At 43.0% G+C, this 25,536-nt stretch overlaps 1 protein-coding gene across 5 annotated transcripts in view; it reads right to left on the reverse strand.

Annotated features, from left to right (window-relative positions):
- pcdh17 (protocadherin 17) overlaps window positions 1-25,536 on the reverse strand; it is a 46,261-nt gene that overhangs the window by 16,248 nt on the left and 4,477 nt on the right. For 3 of the 5 annotated variants that reach the window (XM_078085262.1, XM_040203161.2, XM_078085264.1), the window contains exons 3-4: window positions 9,229-9,287; window positions 8,649-8,821 (exon numbers count right to left, since the gene is read on the reverse strand). In XM_078085262.1, the coding sequence (XP_077941388.1) occupies window positions 8,649-8,821; window positions 9,229-9,287 (232 nt within the window). The remainder of the gene's footprint in view (window positions 1-8,648; window positions 8,822-9,228; window positions 9,288-25,536) is intronic. The other 2 variants (XM_078085261.1, XM_078085263.1) reach the window with 1 other exon arrangement.

The raw sequence follows: 25,536 nt of genomic DNA on the forward strand, positions 1-25,536 counted from the left end.
TTGACCCAAATCGCAGAACAATGATCAGCTAAATGTGGCTGTCCTACCAAACCCATATAAAAGCATAATAATGAAACGTCAGGTTTGAATATGCTACTTTTCCACTGGATCCAGGTTGGTAAATGGTACATTATAATGCGCAAAAATGCCACTGGCACCGAGCGTAGATCATAGAGAACACAGCTATTCAAACACAAACATACACACAATCACTCAATAGACAAGATTTTAAAAAATGTTTTCAGATCAGAGAAAAGATTATATAAATAAAATATATTGAAATTGCAAGAACACAATTCAGATATAGAATTGTCTGATGTAATACATTTGTTGAAAAGTATCGTTGACCATTTCTTTGTTTTTACTTAGTGTTTTGTACATTCTAGGTGTTGAGTCTGAAATAAAAGTATGATTTAATGTTGTAGTTTTTCAATTTAATATTTCTGTCCATTGAAATACAAAAAGGAACTGTGAATACGATTCAACTCCATGCAAAACACCAGTTCCACTTTACAGCATTTTACTGCAAACAACAACATGCAATCAATCATCATTAATCTTCATTTGGAACCCGGAACATCCGAACAACATCCGTAAGTGTTTGGTGTCGTTCTCTTTTGTTTGATTCATTGTAGGAAGTCTGGCAGATTAGTTTACTGTGGTCTGAACGGAAATGCATCCAACTCAAAAGACAAAAACTACAGATGGCAGCGCTGCTCTGACATGGTACGATACCAACAGAAGTCTGCAAGGACGGCAAAGCTGCAACTTCTGTTTATCGATTTATTTTATTTAAACTTTTACTTGACTGAAAAATACCAGTGAATAAGGACAGATACTAATTAACTTGAAAAATGTTAGTAGTAAAAAAGTAGTAATAGGCTATAAAGCATAGGTGCAACAGTGTGGCTAATCACTACCACCGCACACACACACACACACACGCACACCAGGCTGCCCATGGACAGAGGACAGATGGCCAATGAATGGCTCTGGTCCAGGAAGTGACGATGTTCTGCATCATTATAATCTGCTCCGTGGTATTCTCCCTACTGCTGTGCTGGACAACATGCTTCACCCACTGAGCAGACACTGGAGCAGCTCTTCTGCTGCTCTGTCACACATTTCCTTCGAGTGGTGTCGTGACAACAAAGTAACTTGCATTATGAGTGGCCCTTGATTAAAACCCAGGAAACGTGGCCATTTCAACAGCCACCATTATGCGATGCAGAAAACAGACACACCCGAGGACAGTGTAGCAGTAGCATTGTCTACAACGCGTACAATCGGCCTTCTACAAATCAGTCATGGATTTCCCAAAGGAGGTTTTCTCGTCAGTCAGTGGATCCAACCCACACCCAGGCACGAGCAAGAGGCGGCACGCTGCTTATTGGGATACTGGCGCCGTTTGTTGATTTCAGCGAAAGTCCACTTGGCTCCGGCCATAAACTGATCTCTGAATCCAGAGTTAGAGCTTCTATCTTAAAATGATCAGAATGTGTAATAGGATTCCATCTGTCTGTGCTATAATCACAAACAAAACTAAGCTTTCTAGATGAATGGTTCATCCCTGGAAAAGAACAATGAACAAAAACACGTAGGCGGCACTGCCATGGGGCTCAGCCACACACAGTTAATTAATTTCATTTATAGTACAGACCCACATCTACAAGGTTGTAGTTCATGCGATTACAAAGAGAAAAACTGTCAGCAGAAGCATATCTGTCGTGATAATGCAGCTGATAAATGCACTGGATTTTCTCTCAAGCGTATATCGTACACGTGGGTGGCAGAACTAGATTGTCAGTTTTTTTTACCCGTGCGACAACACACAATCTAGGGGATAATGTAGGTTACTATTGTGTTTACAGCAAGCAAGTCTGTGCGGGCATGTATAAACTGTAAACATGAGATATGCAAACTCATCAAACTTCTATTACACACAAATGAGCCATTAAAGCAAAACATATTCAAATTCCTCTGCAGGTGGGCCGTCTGACCGAGAACAATGAGGGAAAAGCATCTCCAGCTGGTTCTGACGGGTCGACGTAGAAAGAGTGTACATGTAAAATCTGCTTTTCAGGGGGGGGGGGGGGGGGGGGGGGAAGTCAGACTGACAAGAAAAGAATTACAATATCACTGAGGGTTTACTGAACCCATCAGAGGATGAAACTTTAACACTACGGCTGAAGAGTGATTAACTTCAGATCTCGGCGGCTCTGGACTAATCCTCATCCTCCGTGCAGCTCCATGTTTTACCGGATCTCGAAGAGCATTTCCACAGCATTTAACGACCCTGTGTGTTCTTTCAACGTCTAATACGAGTGAACAGTCACTTGGAATAATACCCTGTAATGCGCTCATTACCGAGCGGCGTGAGGAGAAAAGGCTGGCTGGAGCATTCAGGGGCTGCGGCCCTCACTGGAAGGTGCAGGAGAAAAGCGCTCTCGATGGGATCTTTTAAAGACGAAGGTCCAATCGTGCTATAATGGGCGGTTGTAATAGCACTCGCAGTGAAATAAGACATTTTTCCATAAACATGCCATAATTATTCACCGCGCCAACCAGAGTGGAGGGATAATGCCAGAGATTTATGGCCCAATTGGTAAGTCTGAGATATTCATCAATCCTCTCCAACGCCGCGCTGCCACAGTGCTTGAGACGGGCTCCACCGGCTGAATGAGGATCAGGGGGTGAGCCGCCGTGCAGGCGGGCTGAGGTTTAGTGGTTGAAATGACAAAACCCCGCAGCCAGCCTGGCTCAATGTCCCACACACACACACACATTAAAGCACACGAGGGAGGAAGCGGAAATGGACAATAACCCTTTGCGAACCTCCATCGTAACAATGCAATTTAATAAAACTTTGTGTATTAAATGAAACAGACTAATCCCCATAAATCGTCCATAATGAGAGGGAAGAAATCCAAAGACTGTGATATTTCCCCTCCCTCCACCCCACAAGATTTTAGGCTTTTCGCAGGATTCTACTAGCTTAGCCGCAAATCGCCTCACTGCTGTGCGATACCACCACATCCCCCCGAGAACAGGGTGAACACACCACGTGGCACACGTGTACAGACACACACACACACACACACACACACACACACACTAACAGATCTGATTTGGCTTGGAGGGATGCTTCCTGGAGAGGTCCAGATTGCTGATGGTTCTAATTTTCCACACCAGGAAAAGTAGCTGGTGATGTTGTCAGGAATCAGGCGGGCCGGGGGAAGCCCGCGCTGAGCCGAGAAGACGAGGCGCAGCCAGGAGATGAAGGGCTGAATGAGACAAATCCGCTCCTTAAAATGGCTAGCACACAAAGGGCATCCGGCTGTGGTTCTCAGATGTTGCTTGTTTTTGTGATCTAACCGCCCAATGTCAAGCTAGAGAGTTTGAGAGCTTTACAACACAACAGACAACTCACAAAGAGAAGCCAAAAAAAAAAAAAAAAAATCTGTTGAATAACTATGAGGGTTGAAACCGGCGTCGGGGCTGTGGGGGCGAAGAGGAGCGCTGCACTCAGCGAGTTTTACGTTGCCATGAGAGGGTTCACTGCAAAAACAGTCTGATGGACTGAATTAATCATGTTTAAACAAATGGGTGTGAAAGCCTCACATGCAACCATGACTCCTCCATATGCTACCTGCTCGGACTAATGTTTGTAAACTAATTAAAATGCTGGGAAACGAAGCCTCTCCCTCAGCAGATGGATTTGTCCATTAACCAGCAGAACAATTCACTTTAACATTGTGTGAAGGAGCGCACATTAACAAAGTGTGGCTCTCAAATGTAGCCCATCTCGCTTACTTGCTAATTGGGAATGTTTCATAACAAGTCATATTAACTTTAAAAAATAAACTTCCTGCTGTACAGATTTATGGGGGAATAAAAAAGGTACATTTTTCATCCAAGTGTAAATCAATGAGAAATGATTGTGTTGTATTTGTTGTTTGCCACCAATGATAGATACATTTACCAAGCACTGGGGGGGTGACTGGGGAGAAGCAAAGGGTATGAAATGGGATCTATATCATACATCATATCAGAACATATTTCGGTCCACCACGTCAAGAATAATCTATTGAAACGTTGTCACTGATCCGGCCTTTTTAGACAAGCAAAACAGCATTAACTGGTGTCTTTTGTCCTCTTCTGATGAATTAATGTCTGAAAGTCAGTTTCTCGTTGGAGTCACGTTCTGGCCGCGGCCTCATCGCATATCCATCCGTGATCAACTGCCCACTTGAAACGTCTCAGAGGAAGTGCGTCTTCAAGCAGCCCATCTTTGCTCAGCCAGATTTCACATTCAATTGTGTTTAAGCAATGTGCGATTCTCTCTTTCTCCATCTCTCGTTTTAATAGAAAACATTTAAAAACAATAATTCATCCATCAAGAATAACCCACATGGAGATACATGTTTTATTCGTCGTTATGTCGTGGTCACATGGGGGCAAACATTGGCATTCACAAGGTAAATGTTGTGAAATCTGCAAATGGCAAATAGTAGGCAAGAAAGTGATTAGTAAGTAATGCGTCAGCCGTACTGGCCTTTTTGCACCATTTGTGACAAAAAAATAACATGTATGTCAATATTAAACACATAACAAGCTCATTGTGAAGAAATTTCAATTAAAATTCTGAATGATTGGAATTATTACCTACTGATTATATAAATGTGTCAGTACATATCGGCCCATGAAATATGAGTGAGCTTGAATGGAATGCCCTTTTTCTAACAGCCAGATGAAGGCTTATTGAAGGCCATACTGAGCAGGATAGAGGTTGTCATAGCTACAAGTGTGAAAAGGGCATCTGATCAGACTTCTGACCAGTCAATTAATCTTGGAATTGCATTTTTGTATCAAAACCTTCAGACGTGATTCAAAACTAATTGCTACGAATAAAAAAAAAAAAAAAAGAAAAGATTGCAGGGACTTAAAACACTTTGGAAAAGCACAGTAATGCGTTTTAAGATTAAGACTGCCACAGGGGAACATTGGTGAATATTTAAGATGGATTAAAGTCTGAATATTGAGTTTGCTAGGTCTTAGTGTGGGCTAGTAGAGAAAACCTAGTATTCAACAAAACAACAGATAAAGACTTAATTTTCTCATGATTTTACAGATGAATAGATGTAAATCCTCTTTTTGGTTGGAAGTCTCACGACGTTCAATGAGGTATTCTGTTTATCTGTGTTGGATTAAACTGTTTTATAGTTATGATGTTGGAGATTGTATTTAATTAAAAAAATGCTTATGATGAGCAAAAAATCTGTTATATTCATCACCACCACATCTTAATATAAATGGGATGTTCCATGTTTCCAGAACAATTATTCACGTGAGATACATACAATTATATACTAGATATTCTGTATTATCATGTCAAAAAGACTTATTTAATGTGACATGTGTAGGGCAAAGAGTGGCAATATTGTGTCATACTTAATGACTTAAATATCAACTGCAGCACAAAATGCCCAAAAAAGGATTAACTACAAGAGCTTTTCCATGACTACAAAATCCTACTACATGCCTTAAAAAGAATATATTTATTAATTGAAACAGCTTGAACTAAAAGTGTCACAGCGAACAAAAGGCTTCTTTTTTTTTTAAGCGTTTGAGATTGTGAAAAAAGAGACACGAGTCAGCAAGTGCTGCAGAAAAGACACTGATAAATATCCAATACGCTGCTACCAAAGAGTTTAACAGATAACACGTTTTAGGTACATTTGCTGGACATGCCTTAAAAATCCTCAACATCATTTTCAGCAACAGAAATTAGCCCCATAAGGATATAATACACAACGCCATCCTTTATTTGTGTACAGTATATATGTATGAATGTGCATCATTGCGTGTGTGTTGCGCGACACTTCCCTCATTCAAGCCACCCACAAGATGAGGGATGATGAGGCTGTGGGTTTTTCTATCACCCTGACGGAAATAACGGCGAAAAGTCAATTTCACCGCCTTCTACTGCGCTGTCATTAGGAACACAACCCATAACCGTCTCTCCTCCCAGGACCCCTGCTGTCCCACACATGGCTCCCTTTCTAAAACAAACCAGGCGGCTTGATCATCCCGCTCCGCTGGATGCTAATTAGGACGGGTCAGCCGGGAGAGTCCAACTGTATCCAACTGTCCAACGCGGCCCCTCCCCGCTATCCGATCGCCGCGCTGCCTCTTTGCCCTCAGACTTGTCTGTTCGGGACGGCGACTGTACGGCGGTCATCTCTAAGGAGGCGAGCGCTGTGCGACTAGAGCCTGGCGAGCGACGCTTCAACGTCCGCACCCGAAGCAATGGAGCGTCAATTAATTGCAGCTTTAAAAAAACAGCAAAAAATTAATACGTTGCTGCCGATGCGGGGATGATTAATCAATTTGAGACCGGCCCCCAGTGCGAATATGTCGTTTGGAAGGAAACCGTACGGAATAACAGAGAGGAAGATTAATTACAAGTATGGGTAAGGGAGTTGAGTGTGTGTTCTACCAATGGATATCACCACAGGAGAGCAAACATGAGGAAAGAGGAAGGAAAAAAAAGACGAAAAAGAATGACAAAAATCAAAAAACAAAACGGAGAGGGATACGCAGCTGTGTTCACACTTTTGGCTACAACCTACAGACTAAAGGCTAAGAACTGAAACTGGGTGAGGATTGATTTGGACTTGAACTACAGGCTTTGTGCACTTACTGAGACAGTGGAGGAGGCTGCAGAGTCGTAGGAGGCGAGAAAAGAGAGAGCTACAGATAGTAATTGGGAAGACTATCTTTGGAAAGAAACACCAGACTTAAGATGGGATGAGGGTCGGGGATTGGGGTTGTAGATACTAAGTGCTGACATGTCAACAAAATAAGCCTGCGGGAAAACAACCCCACGGACAGCGACCAATAACAAGCTCCCTTTGCTAACCCTACAAGTGTATAGTTCATGTGTGTGCATGTATGGACATTTTGTCTTGAACCACAGTCAACACTGGGAAGCAGATTTCAGTTTCATCTATTCACCATTTACATTTTTTACAGAGTCCTCATTAATTTGCCATTAAATAACTACAATAAATTACCTGTACACGCGCCGTGCTGCTTAAAACAAACGAGTGGATGGGACTTACCGGGCACGAGGTGACCATCTTGCGATTCATCTCAAACCGCGTTGAAGACGATATATGTAAATTGAGAGTCATACAATCACACCATCGTATTGTTTTTACCATGTGAACGAGGGACGATATTACTTAATCATGACACAGTGGAAGCAGCCAAGCCTGCCCGAGCGATGTTCGCCATGCCTTGGCCTCGTGCCCCTGCCCTCCATCACAGCTTAGCTAAGCCTGCATGTTATTGGCTAAACACAGCCAGCTGGAACCAGTTAACAGTCTAATCTCACATCAATTAACTTCCCCAAACAAGGAGCGGTAGAGAAGGGCAACGACAGTTGTGCAGCTGCGGTGAAAACCGTGTGAGAATAAACGTGAGGGGCGGCGTTGGGGGAGAAAGGAAGGAGCAGGAAGACGGCTGTGGTTCGCCGGTAGCAGCACACGTACAGCGCCAACGTTGTGGATGGACAGTTTGTATTAACTTAAAACTGCCGAACACACTTTTAGCATGTGATTCTCACAGTCCCTCACGGACAGTTGAATAGGAACTTTTTCAAAATGAGAAGCATATGGAGCCTTTTAATTGGCCAATTCCTCTTTGCCAACGCGTGTGGCATTTTTTTGTTCGAAAAACCAATGAAATAGAAAACAATTATGAAAAAAGGCTATCCACACAGACATGCATATTGCAGCACAGAGGCTCATTGTCCTTCCGCAAAGAGGAAAAACAGCCCTTCTGTTCCCCGGATTAATGGCACCATTACACAGAATCCATGTTCAGCATAGCGCACTGTACTTCAGGATCCCATCTGTGAGATACATACTTCTCTGTGTCAAGACTTTAGTGAGTTTGTACTTATATCGGCACCGGCCCGATCTGAGGAACACGACTGAATGAAGCTGCGGTGAGGAACTTACCATGGCAACCGCCTGTCAATACACACGTATGATCTTTGGTGCCTCCCGTGACCCCGGGCACCAGTCACGTGAGTCGGCCCGGGCTGGGGAGGGCTGCAACGACTCACATCTGGGGAGTTATTGTTCTACACATGTCATGTGTAATGTGCCCGACCCCTAGCGCTTAGAATGATTATTCATATTTAATCACCACACTACGGAGCTACATCTCCTGCCGCTCACTAAGTCATTTTCCATGTTCCATTATCAAAGTTTCAGAGACGGGTGCTCGGGGAAGGGGGACTAAATGGAGAGGCTGAAGAAGTTGGGCTTATAAAAACATAATGGGCTTGTCTGCTTTGATAAACTGAGGACGTGTGTAGAATGCACACTCGCTAACACCCTCTCACACACACACACACATTAAATGAGAAAAGTGCAGAGAACAAAGTAGCGGAGAATAAAGTGGCCACGTACAAGTTCAGATTGCGAGCATTCAGGCAAGTCAATCGCCGATACAAGCGACGGAAGCACCGGGATGAAAAAATAAAACCCGGATTGATTGTCATTTGATTCCAATGTGTCAGGCTCGCGCGGCAACGTTCATTCCTCATGCAGCCCGATTTGACAATGAGGTCTCACCTTGTTCCAAAGGTGGTGGTTTCACTCCCGTAGCCTTCAGCTTGAGGGCTTCTTTTGCAGACATATCGCAGCAGGAGCCTTTGTTGGTGTCCTGGTCGCTGTCAGCCTGGTCGCTGTCCCCGTGACCACTGTCTCTGAGGCTCGCTCGCTCCGGGTCTTTGAATGTCGAACTACTGCACACAAGAAGAGAAAAGGGAAAACACCGACGGTGGATAAGAGAGTGTTAGTACTAACTCGGAAAATAATTTCTCTAGGCCTTCTTTACCCTGAGAGGAAGTTTAGACACAACATGAAACATTGATGAGCATCCCTGAACGCTTCAGTAAAAAAAAAGGTATATTAGAATTGGATTCAGACTATAATAAAATGCTTTAAAAACACCGCACTACAGGGAAAACAAGCCTAAAGATAAAACTAAAACAGCCAGGCTTGGTGTATATTATCATATTTTATGTATTAAAAAAATACTGTACAGGACAAAACCACATATTGTCAGTTTTGTTACTGTTGCTATACGGTGTTTGGGCTATTGGAGAAAAAGGTCTGATATGTAGTGAATGTTATGGATCCCAACGCTTACCTTTGAACAAACTGTTGTCTGCTGCCCATATAATTAGGCTCAGTGGGGAAATTGTCCGTCTGTGGGGAGGGAGAGAAAAAAGAAATGAGTCCTTCTGGGAAAACAAGATCTCCCAGTAACAAATGATTAATTGCGCAGAAAAAAAAATGACTCAAAAGGACAGAGTAGAGGGAATTAAAATAGTGGGGAAGTGAGCTCCATATTGTTTGGGTTTGAGCTTTTCATTGACCATAAAAAGCAAGGCTAATTAGCTTTCCAAGAGTAAACCGCGGAGCTGAACATCACATCTGGCAGACTTAATCAATAACTGCAAGGACAATAGCCTTGATGAGCATGGAGAACGTGTCAGCTAAACATCTAGTAACGACATTACGCCACTATTTGTAAAGAAATCAAATTACACACTACTGTGAGAATCTGTTGACTGTGACAACACTTTATTTATACCTCCAGAAACTGACATTTTTGTGAGGAATATGTAATAAAAATGAGGTGTACATTTTAATATGAGGCTACCTGATAATACACAGGAGTTTCATGCTATGTTTGATGAAAAAAAAAACACACACACACGCTGTAAATGCTAGCACACTTGTGTACACACAAGGAGACACAAAGATAAAGTCCAAGAGATACATTCACACAAAGAAACCGTTTGTTGTATGATTTAACACTGCAGGTATGAAGCAAACTGCACAAACAGCCCTCAATCTTCAGCCCGGTATGCAGCAGTGCATTACAGTATAGACGGTATCAATCACATTGGCACAAGAATGTCTCTCTCAAAATCGAGTGTTTTTAATCACGTCGATTGATTTAGAAGGTCACAGAAAGCTGAGTTTATCCCTGGCATTTACAGAAATGCCCGTCAACCTAACCAATATTAAAAAAACATCAAATGTAAAAAGCAGTTATCTGTATAGACTTTACTGTGAACCGCAAATGACTTGAGCAGAAAGAAAAAAAAGTGGTTCTTTATTTTAGATTATTCCAGGAAAACTTGAAAGCCGCTGTTGAGGCGAGAGGTGGGAAGTAGGGGGGGCTACGTGGACAAATACCCCGTTATGGGAAATTACAACAACAACGTCATAGAATTGGTGGTTTTACAAAATATTTAGACAATCATATTTTTGATCAATAAATTGCCACTAAATGTTAATGATCTTTATCCGCCAATTTGAGGAAAGTATGCAATCACGTGGGCATACATGATTGTTATTTTGGCGAACTATGAGTGTTGATTATCATTCCTCATGAACAACAAATTTATTTTCAAATGTATCAGATCAGAGCTATTATGATGGGTTGAGTAAAAATTATTATTGGGGCAAAGGAAAAATATAACAATATCCTAATGCGTTAAAATAAAATCTGATAGAATAACTAACAGATTAAAATGCTAAAATGTTTTTTTTTATGGTTTACCCCAAACTAGGAGTGGTTGGAAATAACTTTAGGACTGTGGGAAAACTCAGTTAGTGATGCAGTCTGTGATACGATCACGAGTTCCATCCTTTAAGAAAAACTAAAACGGGAGGAGAAGACAACACGTGCCATATTACGTTGCCAGGATATCCAAGATTGAAGGAGATATCTGGTCTCAAATTACGATATTGATACGTTTGATTCATTACCCATTCCTAATAGGAAAAGTGAAAACAATTGGCTTCCTGAAGTTACAGCAGTACAATGTCATGTTCAGTGAGTAATGTCTCCCTGCGCCAAGCTTTTTCACATGCACAGCTTGACTCACAGTCAATAAGAGTATTTCAATGTCATCCGCGCTCTGCAGTGGCTCAGTGGGAAAGCATGCGCGTGAAGGTCAGACAGGCCACCGCAGTATTTTGACCTTCCATGCTTTTGCTAACACCTTTATCACTACGTAAACACTCTATTCCACCTCAGCCTTCGCCAAGATAAAAAAGAAAACATCCACAGAATACATCCAGAGGCTGGAATCTGACCACGGAGAAAGACAAGAATGGATGTTTGAAATCGTTTGGCATTGAAATAATAACAGCCTTTCTCAAAGAGGGGAGATGGAAGTCTTTATAGTATTGTGCCCCTTTTGTACTTGTATGACCAGGTACTTGTCCTTGGACACACTTTTCAAATCAGCTCAGCTCTGTTGGCCGGGAATGAAACATTAGCAGATAAAAACAAGTTTGATTGTGGCCGGATGCAATTTACTTTCCACACCTGTACAAGCGGCGCAAACATCAAAATGATATAATGCGCACATAACAGATTTTGCACACTAACAATAGACAAAATTGCAGTGGATGAACTAAACTTGAAACGGCAATTTGTGGCAAGTGGCATCTGCATGCTGCAGCACGGTATTCACATTTATTTTCTCTCCGAAAGGAAAAGAAAAGTAGCATGTGCTCTATATCCATCTACCACCCACCAGCTCAGCAAGCCAATAAAAAGCACATTACGCCACTTCATAGAGAACTCCTTCCTGCCAATTAGAGTCCTGGCTGATCTTAAGCCTCCGTCTCTTCCTGTCTGTCTATAACTGCCCAGCCCTTTGACTACAATGGGCCACTTTCTAATTAAGAGATCGATAATGGCCAGTATGGGATGTGTTTGTACTCAGCCAGTCAGAGCCAACAATGAACGCAGGATAAATTGAGGGAGGGGGGGTGATATATATTGGCTAGATTTCCAGTAGTTTTGATAGTTAATAGTAGATCCTTGATTATACGGTACATGAATTAATTTAGCTTTGCAAGTACCCGTATGTGATGTTGCATGCTTGCACTTGTTGACTTCTAAGTTCTCCTTGTGAGGACTGAAATGAACACAACAGAACTAGAGTGAATTGATTTGAGCTGAACGAAACTGGCTTAAATGGAATGGACCCAAGCCTTAGAATCTGTGTGTTTGGCCTCAGAGGCTTTAAAATCAGACTCGTTTCTTGATCTAAACTATGAGATTTTGACAGTAGAGCCTCAGAGAAACGGGACCAATTCATTGCTGATTCAGGTGGCCAAACCTTCTGTAGATATCAGCAGGTATGTTTCATTGGTACTGTGGACGGGAAAGTGCAAAAGCCTATTGTGGAATTGTCTGCCTACTGAATGATAGCGCGTGTTGAGTCCATGCAGCAAGGCCACAAAGGTCAGATGGATACGGAGTACAATGAGGCTGAGTAAGTGTAAAAAGCTGCACTCCATTCTGTATTCCCATTGAGACCCTAAGGAAAAAAAGGGCAGATTGAGACAAATGGGAGGAGCAAAGTGGAGTGCTATTCTGCTCTCACGCATTGTTGGAGCATTTTGGGACACCTGCAGTTTGTACGTGGCTATTGTGCATCTAGTTGTGTTGTTTGTACACGTGTGTTCGATATATCTCATGTATCGGTGAGTGAAAGAGGACGAAGTGCAGCCTCTCTTTCACACATCAGCGGACGGCTCTCCTGTATTCGCCAAGAACGAGAGGACACCCCCTCCCTTTACCTACTCACGCTAGGCATGATACATGCATTCGTCCTTTACTGTCTTCCAAAAAGTACGCGCGTGCGTGCGTGCGTGCATGCGTTCTCTGCGCGTGGGAAGGTGTGAGCCGTTCCAAATCCACCATTACCTTGCTACTAAGCCAAAGAGATGTGGACTGCAGTTCTTCATTTTAATTTGATGAACTGTGCCTCTGTAGTGTATACGCGTAGGCAACATTACCACCAAGGGAAAACTAGATTATTCCTCTGGGAAAACTGTCAAAGTAGCTCAGCAACAGCCAAATGGGAAGGGTGGGTAAAGGATAGAACCCCCGCCCAGAGGAGGGGGATGAGCATAAGAACACCGAAATAAGGTGAGGAACGGCAAAGTGAAAAGATAAGAAAGCAAGTAAGGGAAAAGAGGCGGGGAAACTAGACAATAATTAGACTGCATTGATTATCTGGTGGCTGAGTAGCAATTTTAAGTGATCAAATCTAATTAGCTGGTCCTATACATCTTCCTGGAGATAACGGAGCCATCAATCAATGGGCTTAAGTGAACTTAAAGCCATCGCAGTCTACTGCCTGCTAAATATCTTCCAGTATCTTCCAAAAGAACTTACAAGAGGTCAGGTCCAAATGAATCCCTGAGCAGTGAGGAGGAGCCGCCGGTGCCGGAAAATGAAGACTAGACAGATTTCAGCCACAATGAAGCCTTATCAGTGCAGACGGACACATTGCTAATGATTCTGCAGAGTACTTAAGTTGTTAAAGAGTGTTGGACAAAGAACATCTTACACATCTGAAGAGGAGTTTGGATTTCAAGGGGACAGGGTTTTATAGACGCAGTCGTAGTATTTTAGAATCCCTTCTCCATAGTCACTTGCGAAGGAAGTGAATCGTCCCTTGTTGTCAGTTAGATGGTGCACTTGGCCGCATGTGTTGTTCACCGACTGACTCATTTAGATGCTAAATATTGATGGATAATATTGGATAATTTAAACCACATCTTTTGCAAACTATTCCCAAATGCTGATACAAAGAAATGCGTAGACCTGCACAAAAAGTGCTGGTTTCTGGTGGAGATATTGAGGCCGTCCATTAATTTCACTGCAGGGTTTATGGCACTTGTGCAGATGTGTAGTGTTTTTAAATTAAAACAAATTCTGTTCATTTTGTTTTTCTCGCTGTGCAAAACAACAAACCAAAAACATACTGGAACCTGAAACCAGCTGCGTGTTCAACTGAGAATGTTATGTTTAATTACAGCCCTCGTCATAGGAACATTTTCAGACGCAGGATTAAACGTCTCCTGTCGCTTGCTATCCATGAGCTGTGAGGCCCAGTTGGTGCCTCGCCTGACTACGCACTGCTCAGACCACAACACAAGAGGAAAAAGCCCCTGCCGCGGGGGTTTTTGAAGAACGTTTGGCTACAGTGAGTCACCTGCCATCATTTTGTTGATTCTCTTCCATGCCGCAATGTTTGTCAAAGCATGGCAGGTAACCAGAACTGTCACATCGATGAGTGAGCTGATGTGCAATTTGTTAGCAGTATACAAAGGATTATTTTTTTTTAATTTTATGGATAGAACAAAATGTACCATGGAATATTTAGGAAATATGAACAGGAGAGGAATGACATAATTCAATAAAGCAAGAGATCTCGCTGAGACAGCAGTGCCAGTGAAATAGTGACATTTGAGACTGTAGAAAAGTTTGAGCGATTATTTGTCCCGCCTCTGGCGACGAGTCATTTAAATTATATCGCTGATGGACAAGTCTCTAATCTAAATACCTCTCAAGCTGAATAAAGCACCACAGCTTTACACATTTGTCAGTCTGATGGCAGAGTTGACATATTGTGACAGTGTTCATTGTTGGAGTATTATGGGCTGTTTGTAAGAATTGCCGGCTTGTTATGAAGCAGTCAGTTCGAATCTCATCTTAATCTTAATTATCCAGCCTTTATTCAAAACACAACCACAGTTCTCTTATTTAACAGTGTTCATTGGGTGAGGACAGAGGTTGTTTTATTACCTTTGTTAAATAGGGCAAAGTAGCACTGTGGAGGCTTTTACACACAGTTGGATAAAAAGAAAGACCTCTAACTTGCGCAATTGCTGCCCGACGAAAAAAACCCACAATATTCATAATTAATATGAAACCACTCACATAGATTGCCTCTTATTTTGCTTGACCATACAGTGTCACGAGAGATGTCTATTAGGAGCCTAGTGGAAAGCATCAAGCTGTCTTAGTGGCACAACTGTTCTTTTTTTTTTTTTTAATCATCCTCACTCTCAACATAGCCAACTTCATGTCGTGGAGAAAAGGCACGCAAATTGATAACAGCCACTAAATAGTTGACATTCCAAGCAAACACACACACACACACACACACACACATTGTAGGGGACTTAAATCCTCAAGAGGGGAAATACAAAAGAGAAAAGGCAGGAGGAAGGGATGCAGAGTGCAGGGGAGGGCAGAGGGGGTCGTGCTTGCCTCTATTCATCAAGAGAGACGGGACGCCACATCTCCTCTTCGGTCTATAAATGACTACTTTATTTCAAATTTCTAAAGATCGTTAACTCATTTAAAAGTGGGATAGCTAGATTTGATTTAAAGGAGCAGTATGTTCGATTTAGTGGCACCTAGTGGTGAAGTGTCGGCCAACTGAATACGCCTCCGTTTCCACGAGTGTCTTGTGAAATACGGTGGCCTTTCAGCTAACGTAGGAATGGTAAAAGGGCCTCGCTAGAGCGAGACAGTTCTGGGCGTCCGTGGAAACCGGACGGTGCCGCAAGACCGACTCTGGGACAGGAACTCTGTAGATGAATCAGCATTAACTGATTATGCAGTTATGGAAAAACATAGTAATGAACTTTATATGGTCAGCAAAGCATTGTTAAATAGATGCAGACCTCCTGAGAGTGTGCATACCCTTGAACATGTTTTTCTCTCTATCGCACACAGTGCACACACAGGCATACAATAACAGTTTGATATAATAAATAAAGTCTACCCGTTTCATAATGCACCAGGAATTGAACGATGTGCCAAACTAAATCCTGCATAAGCAAAATGACTCAGAAGGCTGGTCTTAAAAGTAGAGCATAATCTGTTTACCACAAATTAGCAAAAATATATATTAATCCCTTTTTTCCCTTTCAACTACTATGCATGTAATTGATTTATTAATGGACTGATTAAGCTATTATTGAATGTATCATCCTTATCTAACTAAAGAGGACAACATTACCCATAAAGCGTTAGGATGTTGACCAACATCCCCTCGGGTAAAGATTACATTAAGCTGCCACATTTTTTTCTTTTTGGCTGAATTGGAAGTAAATGAAGCAAATTTCGATGTGACGACTTTCACAATGACGCTGTGGTTTGAAATGAAAGAAACAGAATTCACACAAATCTTTGTGACGTCATATAAGACTCATTGTTTTTAACCAGAACAGACAGATGTCGGACGGACACAACTGGATGGAGAGAGAAATCTAATGATTTCCGTCACCCAACCTATGAAAACATGATACGGTTCCAGTTTGTGACATCAGTGCTGTTTGTTTTCAAGGCTTGTCTATTGATACACGTCGGGTTTGGATCTGCAACAAGTAATAAAGATGTGGTGGAAGATGGTGCCACAACTCCCAGTACTGAGGAGGTTTTGTGTAGTAAATTACATCTAGGAAAAAATGGATCTTTTTTTTTTTTACTTTCTTACCATTGTTTCTTTTTTTAATCCCGTTTTTAAACCCTTTGCCTGTTTCTCAATCCCTGAATCCTATTTTTATTTTTAGATTTTTTGTTTTTTTTAGATGAGAAAAGAAAGTAACAAAGAAGAATGGTTTTCACTGGCAGGACACAATGGAGAACAGCACACATGTATATTTAACAACATGAATGTACCTCTGTTGCTCCTGAGCCATTACTATGAGCCACAGTCACATCTGTATGTTAAATATTGAGGCAGCATGTTCAGGCTTTGGTAGTCACACTACAATATGCTAAACAAAATCATTAGACATGAAATAAAAACATATTGAAAATCTCTACACAGAGTGTCCAACAGGAAGAGGTTATGACCCCATCTCCACCCCATGTAGCCCGTCCCCCTGCCCGGTGGCCTTGGGTTGAAAAGGGCAGGAAAAACTCCTTATTCAAATATAACGCAGGTATTACAGGCCCTCATGTGTAAAATGGTCTCCTTAAATATTACTTCTATATGTCTTCAGTTCAAAGCAGCATCATCCTCAGAAAATACCACAACACTGACTATTCAGCAGCCAGTCTGCTTTGAAGAGGAAGGGCAGCACAAGATGGCACATTTGTATTCCTATCAAGAAGATCCACTTCTGTGGCAGTTTAGCCCCAGAGGTAAAAGATAAATCCGGTATTTGGCATATTTATTTATTCAAATAGAAAAAAGCCTAACCCAGCGGTTTGCTGGCTCTCTGCAAATAGCAGTAATGTTTCCCGTCATTACTTTGGTGTTTTGTGTAGACACATTTAACCAGCTGGTCTGAGGATTCTCTATTGGAAGAATGGATCCTTACTGAACGGCTGCAGATCCAACCAGAAGTCCTTGCTTCTAAAGTACACTGACTAATGGTTTCATTACAGAACTTTTTTAAAATAACAGAACCCAAAACATATACGTTTGTAGTCAACACATGACGTTGTAAGATTTTACAACGAGGACAAGTCTCATGAACATTGATCACGGAAAATCATTGAGGGAGAGAGAGTGGGAGAGTATTTTTGAATTATTGTTGAATTAATTATTAGAGTGAAAAGAAAGGGAAGGGAGCAGATTGTGAACTTGATCTGTAAGTTCATAGGATTCGGTACTTGCTCATCAACAGTTACAACTTTGCCCTCGACTGAAGTGGTGAGTCAGCGCCGGCCTTGCTCCAAAGCTGTTACAGAGTTTAACGGTCCCGTTTTAAGATGGACTTGGACATCAGATGTAGAATACGTATTGAACAAGGAGCCGACAACCACATTTAAAAAAGGGACAACGAGAATATTTGTAAAAAATAAACTATGTATAGACTCAATCATCTCTAAAAGGGCCAGATTGCAGTAAGAGGGCTTGTGCTTCTGGTGCTGTTGAGCGGAGGACGAACCAGCTTTGAATGTTTACAAACTGCAACCCAAAAGCACCACTTCTTGGTCGAGTGTTTGTAGCCTTGCAACCTAAATGCGTGTATGCGCCATCAACTGCCAAAAGCACATATTTAGCACACAAATTTGACGACGGAAAACAAGCATTTTATAATTTTCTGTTGCGCAAACCAGCCATAAATATGGTTTGGTTAGCTGGTTTAGAAAAGTGAAGCGGAGGGCTTGTGAATAAACAAACAAACAAACTAGCAAAAAGATAAAAAGATTAAAATTATTCCATTTGAGTTGGTGGAAGAAAAAAAACAAAAAAGTCTTTCGGGGATGAAAGGATTTCAGATATCTCCCCCAAGCGCTGAACCGAGGCCAGACGTAGATATAGAAACACACACACACACACAAACATAAACACACAGAATTCAAGAACACATACAAGTATTGTATGTCTAAGATCAATACATGCACGGACACACACACACACACACACACACACACACACCTGGGTTCTCTCGCCGCGTCTCTCAAGTGAACACGCACGCACAGACAAAAGGGCATTTCGCTTCAAGGTGACCTGCTGTTTGTGTCTCCGGTCGGAGCTCTCTGAGCAAAGGAGGGGCCCAGGAAAAGGAGGTACGGAAGACGGGAAGGATCCTGTCCACATGCCGAGGTGAAAATGGTAAAAGCTTAAGGATAATGCTCCGTTGTCAAAGAGTTGGACGCCAGTTCCACCATGTCTCTGTAAAGTTTGTCTGCGGCGCATTAAGTATCTGTCAGAACGGCTCCGGCATTAATCAGCCGGCCCACAGAAGAGACAATCACACATAATCTCAAGCTGTAAACCCGGCCGAGCTTCCCTTCAAATGCACGGATAACCCCCCCCCGCCCCCCTTCAAACCGCAGTCGTTTACAGGCACGCACAGGCCAGAGCTCCGGCGTTAGCCGTGTCTCTTTCCCTCCTCAGGTAGTCCATCTGCCATGTCTGTCCACCTGGGAGAACATCGGCTCAGCGTGTCGACCAGACTACAGAGAGGACGCATTTCAGACAATGTGTGTGGGGAGAGGACGCGGTTTAACTCCCCCCCCCCCCGTCTGCCCCCCTCCCCCCATCAATCTGGAAGCAGGAGAGGGCGACGGAAAAGATTTGAGGGGAAGGAAGACAAGAAGGGAAGAACGCACAAGTTCCATTCATCATCTTAGCGGTGTTGAGAGTGTACAAATGGCAAGATCTGTTCAGTCTTATCATCGAGCCAACGCTTCCATCCCGCTACTTCATTTATTAAGACTGTGCGCAGATCAATACGGCAGACATATACACTCTGTACTGTTGACAAGATAATCTCATCGTTATGAATTTGGCTTGGGTCGTCAGTAACATGAGCAATTGCATCGCTTATCTCAGATGACAAGAGCAGAGAGAAAGAAAGGGAATCCGAAACTGGGGAGGAGAGATAGAGGGAGAGCGGGAGGAGGCAAGGAAGACAGCAAGGGAGCACATTTTTTCCCAATGCTTAGAGCGATAGATAATGAAATAGTGTATTTCAGTAGCAAACAGAGGAAAAATCTGTGAGAAACAAAAAAGAGAGCGAAGAGCCAAACAGCAATTGATCTAAATACTAAAAGGCCCCCAAAAAACGCAAAGACGTAATCCCAGCCAGGGACCGATTGAGTACAACTGTGTAGTACCATTAGAAAAAGATGCAATCGGCCAAATATACCATTTTCATTACGCCATCAGCCCTCAGCGGCGCCAATGCTACTCTGAAGCGCAGACAAAGTCAAACGTTTGATGACAAGTCTCGCGTGCCGGCCACTTTGTGGGCCTTTTTGTTGAGGCAATAACATCTGAGAGCGCCAACTCGCTCGCCTCTGTTGCCACAAACACAACAGCCGCTGCGGTGCACAGTGGCTGTCCACTCCCGTCGGACACACACGGGGGCTTCAGACATGGGAGTCGGTCTTCAAACTGTTCTACACAGAGAAGCGGGAGCAGAAAGTGGGATCTCTCCTGTTAGACCACACTAACACACACCAGCAGGATTACATCGTTTGGACAGAAATCTTCTGAAAATTGCAAACGGAGTAGACGACTGCAAATGGAGAGGCCCGTTCAAGGGCGCCTTTGTTTTGACAAATTGTTGTGGTTATATGAGGGAAAAGAAAATAGTATTCGTGGTACTTCCCGCCAATCAATTAATCACATTACTGAGGAAGCTGGAGAAGTGAGAGATCAATCATTTCTCTTATACTAATGAGATAGAAGGTGAGAACAGATTCACATAACTCATTCTGTGAGCTGCGTGTTGTTCCTACTGCACATACCTAGGGGGCACGGTGAAGGAAGATGGGGCAGAAATAAAAGCTCTCTGGTGGTTGGACCGGTGCCACGACACAGCGGAGCGAGTTCCACTTTGTTTGACTTTGAAAGTGTCTGATTTACAGCAGAGAGACCCAACTGCTGGCGGTTCAAAGAATGCATTGCCACACCATGCACTCCGATGAGGCCCTCTGTGCGCTGTGCATCTCAGTGCACATTACTGGGAGGTCACTCCTACACACACACACATTTATATATATATATACATATATATATATATACGCTCGTCTATCGCTGCACCTTCGGCACCCTGCTGCTCAAAACGTTAAGTCTGCAAGAGCCCAGGAGGGATCCAACAGCCCTCAGGGGGCAGGCGGACCCGACAGGGAAGCCCATTCCAATCTGTTAGAACCAGCAAGACCGCTGCTTCACAGCACAGCTGGCTGGAGCACAGGTGTGTGCGCACGCACACACATTGAAGCTGAATCGTAGATTCTTCCACCACTGTGAGGATTATGTTTTGTTCTCTTGTTTTTGTGACCTCGGTTGATGCTGGGTTGGTTGCTAGTGCCGGAGTTGTTTGAGCACAATGCCAGCAGCACCAAAGGTAAATGCTTCAAAAACCTACCGGGGGGCCCTGCACAGAATTTTTGTCACAGTTGTCTTTTGACTCGACAATAGCTTGTGTGTATTGGAGGAGTTCATATTAAAGAGAAGACGCCTAACAGCGAAAGGATTGGGAGTAAAATGCAGAAATATGGACTTGCAGTAGGAGCTGTGTCAAGAAAACAAACACTGTCATGCAAACAGGCACAACAAACACAAACGACTGGCAAAGCACACGAGTCAGGCTCCCCAGAGCCGCGTTAGAACAGAATAGAAAAGTATTGACCAAGTCTGAGGAGACTTGATCTGAAAACACTATAAATGCCACTCTGTCAATGGAAGCTAGACCAAGCTTAACAATGGCACTTGCATGGCAGCGGCACATGATATGTTGAAGCTCTGGTGTCAGTGCATTGCTGCAAGTCGTGATCATCCACTTCCCAGCTATCACAAACACGCACAAGCGCACAATAACTTGACAGCAAAAGGTCCACTGACAGCCTAGTATTGTGCCCGTGTCATCTCCAGTAGGCTGCTTCCTTTTGAACGGAGTGAATTGGTTTAATGTGTCCGGCCGATCTGGATAGCATCACAGAGGTCAACCTCTCATATCCCGTCTCCTTCACTACACTTAAAAATAAATAAGCGCTTCGTTTCCCTGCATTGCCAGATCGGGAGTTAAAATAATGAAATTATGCAGCAGGGATAAGTGCTCTTTCCAAATGAATGCACAACAGCTGGTTGAAAGGACGTCTAGTCGAGGGGATATACGACCATTGTAATGTATACATTCATGATTGCCTTCACTTTATCAATCCAGTCTTTTATCTATATTCTGACCCTACTGGAGATGGTGGGCAGTCATGTGTGTGTATTTAATACATATATATTATATACACACACAATGTCAATAATGACAGAGGAAAAGAATGTTCTAATTGACTTTAGTAGTCATCTCCACTTACCCTAAATTAAAGTAAATAATAAGTAAAGTAAATAGTGAGATGCTGTTCATATAAGAAAAGCAAGTAGCTTCTATTTCCCACTTATACTGTGTAATTCACCCCGCATGTTCACAAATGTGTAGCGAGAGACCTCTGATGTTTATCGTGACATCTTCCGTTTCTCTCTGATTTGTTCAACTTTATGATTTATTAATGAAGGAGGGTGCCAATATAGCTTCTGTTTTGTACTGCGAGTTACATTTCTGCTACAGCTTCGAGACACACAGAGGCGTCTGTACTGAAACAAGCCCCATTCGCAAGAAACAAAAAACTGCTAATAAACAAAACATTCATCGACTAAATTCCTATTTGGTTGAATAGGGATCAGCGTACTTTACTGTTCAACCCCAGATCAACATTCTGGAGACACCCTTTCTAAGTTGTTTCTATTATTTGTGCTTGCTGGAGATGAACAAAAATAAAACTGCCTATGAATAATTCAGCATGTAGTGTTATGTACAGTACCAACAGCTTTTTTTTGTGGATATGTGTAGATACACCCCAAGGCCAGTTGATCTTTTTTTTTTTTTACTATTTTTGAATGTACTGTAATACAACAAATCTGACCTGGGCCCAGGAGAGCTCAACTTGGGGAAGTACACACATACTAGCGTCTACTTGAACCGCCTCTCACTCCAATTCCTTTTAGGACAAATTTTGCGGAGCTGCTCGATCCTGTCAGCAAGAGGGCTTCAGTACATACAGGTTTACCAAACTCATTGGATAAAAAGCTCGGGAGGAAAGCAGTTATCTAAAGATGAAGGTAGGGGGAGAGAAATGAAATAAAGAACGCTTTCCTATTCATTGCCTCTGTGGGTACTGAAGTGTGGGAGCAATTTCAATACAATATACAGCGGAGGCTTTGATAAGACTTGTTGGTGGAATCCTTAAAAACAGCCAGAGCCTGGTTGCATGCGAATCGATGAATGCGTGTGCGTGAGTCTTGGAGGAAGGGTGTTTCAAGGTTCGGACAAATGCAAGATTGTCCCGCTCATAAAAGAGAGGGGCTCTGTCACGGAGCCTGCCAGCTAAAGGCTTAAATCACTTGCCTGGAATACACAATGACGTTACACCCACACACACGCACACATACCGTCTCCCTAAATTATGCAGACCATTCCTGGAAGAACCCATTTTCAACATCTGCTCCAGCTACATTGTTGGCATGCATATGATCAACCTAAACAGATGTGAAAGAGGTGAACATTTTAGCTCCTATATTGTGTACACACCATTCATATGATCAAGGTCACACCTCTCAAGCACTTTTCTCGACACTCTTTAAAATCCCTCAATGTGATGTAGTTGCCTGTAATTTTCGAAATCCCTCAAAAGACCTTGGTATGTTGTAAAGTGTCACAAAGAAATGTGTGCATTCTACACGCCACGGATTAGCTGTCCGTTTGGTAAATTCAACGATTGTCATGAAAAATCTTTCTAGCAAAATACTGTAATGCGTGAAAAGTATTAAGCGTATTCCACGCGATTCATGTGGGACATTTTTCAGCAGCGTCCTTAGTTACCGAGTGACAGTGTCGAGTCGGCAGAGACTAGAGCCCCTTTTCTCCTTGACACCCTGATCTCGATGCCACCCCACACAAGGCAGAATGCCGCCACCTAAAGGCAGCTTCTATAGCCTGCTCCCCTTTGCCTCTGTACCACCCGCAGCTGATTTACAAGATTGGTCTCCCACCGAGACGGGATTCAGTTTAATTAAGAGTTTTCTGGTGAATCAAAATACTGCGTTCAAAACCAGTCAATATGATCCATTATGTGTTACTAAAAAGTAATGACACGGGAGTCTTTGAATGTTTGGTAACAAGGAGGGCGGCAGGGTGGGAAGAAAGCGACAGAGACTCACGAACCGGCCTGGCACAGCTGCTGGCGCTAAACACAATGTGGGACCAAATCCTAAAATGCATTCAAGACAGAGTGGGCGCAGGCTGGCTCTTTGAGCAATTTACGGAAATCCCTTCTTCCCGAGCCTTGAGGAATTTTGCAGCAGATTGGTTTTAACCTTGATTCCACACTAAGTAATTCCCTTCAACGCCTTAAGCGGAATTAGGCATCATTACGTATCATCTATCTCTTTATCCCAGGAGTCCTCAGTGGAGACAAAATGAAGCTCACTACCGCGCCGGCCGCTAGCACGGTGGTGACAATGATAAGGCCAGCAGAGCTCTGCTGATATGTTCATATCATTCCCCTCTCCCAGCTAGAGACCGAGCTCAGACTCTCCGCCAGTGCACCACCATAAAACATAATTAGAGGCCAGCAGCAGTGTGCAGAGAGACTGGGAGTTGCAGGCAGCTCCGGTAGCCCCACTAGATGCAGATGAAGACAGCAGCACTAAGGTGCCCTTGTGCGACTGACTGGGCAGGCGATATGCTCTCCCTCCTTATCCATCTCTTTATTTATTTTTCCCTATTCAGCCTCTGCTCGTGGCAACTGTAGTGACAGATGGGCTGAGAGGCCTTGCAATCGATGCACGGGGAATTCTGTCTTTGTTTCCTGACATTTTTCCCATAGCCACTCTGCTCTGACTCAGGTTACTTACTGTCCACACCAACGCAGAGAGGAGGGGAAAAAGCACAGGGAGGGAGGTTGAGGGGGGGTAGGTAGAAAGCGATATGCTTCTGTTCAGATTCTGAGGAAACCTAATGCCTCGGGCCATCTCCCTCTACACAGGTTTCTGTTGAATAATACAATAGAGCACCCTGCGCGGCTGATGCGTCGAGGGGCCCTCTGTAAACAAGACAGAAAAGGGATGCGTCGTTGCTTCTCCTGCTTGTTTTCCCTTCAAGAGACTGAAGGGTGTGAGGAGGTAAGTGCACGGATGTGCAACAGCCTCACGCAGCATAATTCCTCATCTCACTGCATTAGTGGGGAAACAACCTGCAGAATGGTCCAGCCACTAATTTGTCCCTCTGATTGGGGGAGCCTTAACGGTCTCGATGCTGACCTTTGCCCCGTGCTACTGGCTCATAATAGAAGCAGGGCTGAGACCGAGAGTGGGAACAACAGACAGTGGGCTTCCTCCCCGGTGGGAACACGTCACATCTGATCACACTCATTGTCACATCCACATCCAGTGCAAATAGTGGGATAGAGTCGGCAGCAGATAGCCTAATAGTTACGGTCTATCGGGATGTAACGGAAAGGAATGTCACATCAATGGTGTTAAATAGTCTCCAACCATATAAAGGAACCTAGTAATACGAATATGTCTAAGAAATTACAGTTGGAATATATAATTTATATGTAAACAATAGGTAAACATCCACTGCCCATTATACTTGGTGAAACAGGACGCTGTCTTAAGCAGGTCTTAAACCCTGTCTGACACGACAGACTTTTAATGGGCTTAAGGCCAAAGACATAGAGAAGTTATCACGTTAGCGGCTTATACACCCAAGGACCCGACACAAAGTAGCTGTGAAAATAAGTACATTCTTTTAATCTCTAGGATTTAAAATCGCCACAATTAACCACAGAAAGGTGTAGAATTTGTTGATGAAATGAGATTGACTGATGGCGGGATGATGTTTTACATCATACATTAGTTCCTATTACTACATTCAAATTACAAACAATTTATATAAAATTATACTTTTTTTATGTAATATAAAACTGAATTGACCGGAAAAAAACTACCTGATTATTACTCAGCCACAGGCTAAATCCTTTATTCTACAAGACTGAAACGACAGTGATTGAGTGATTAATGAAAAACTTCTACATGAAAACGGATTTTAAAAGCCTTCCGTGACATATTTCAAGCGCAACTGATTTGTGTCGATG

This window comes from Gasterosteus aculeatus, chromosome 12 (genome assembly GCF_964276395.1).
Source record: "Gasterosteus aculeatus chromosome 12, fGasAcu3.hap1.1, whole genome shotgun sequence".
Taxonomy (NCBI): Eukaryota; Metazoa; Chordata; class Actinopteri; order Perciformes; family Gasterosteidae; genus Gasterosteus; species Gasterosteus aculeatus.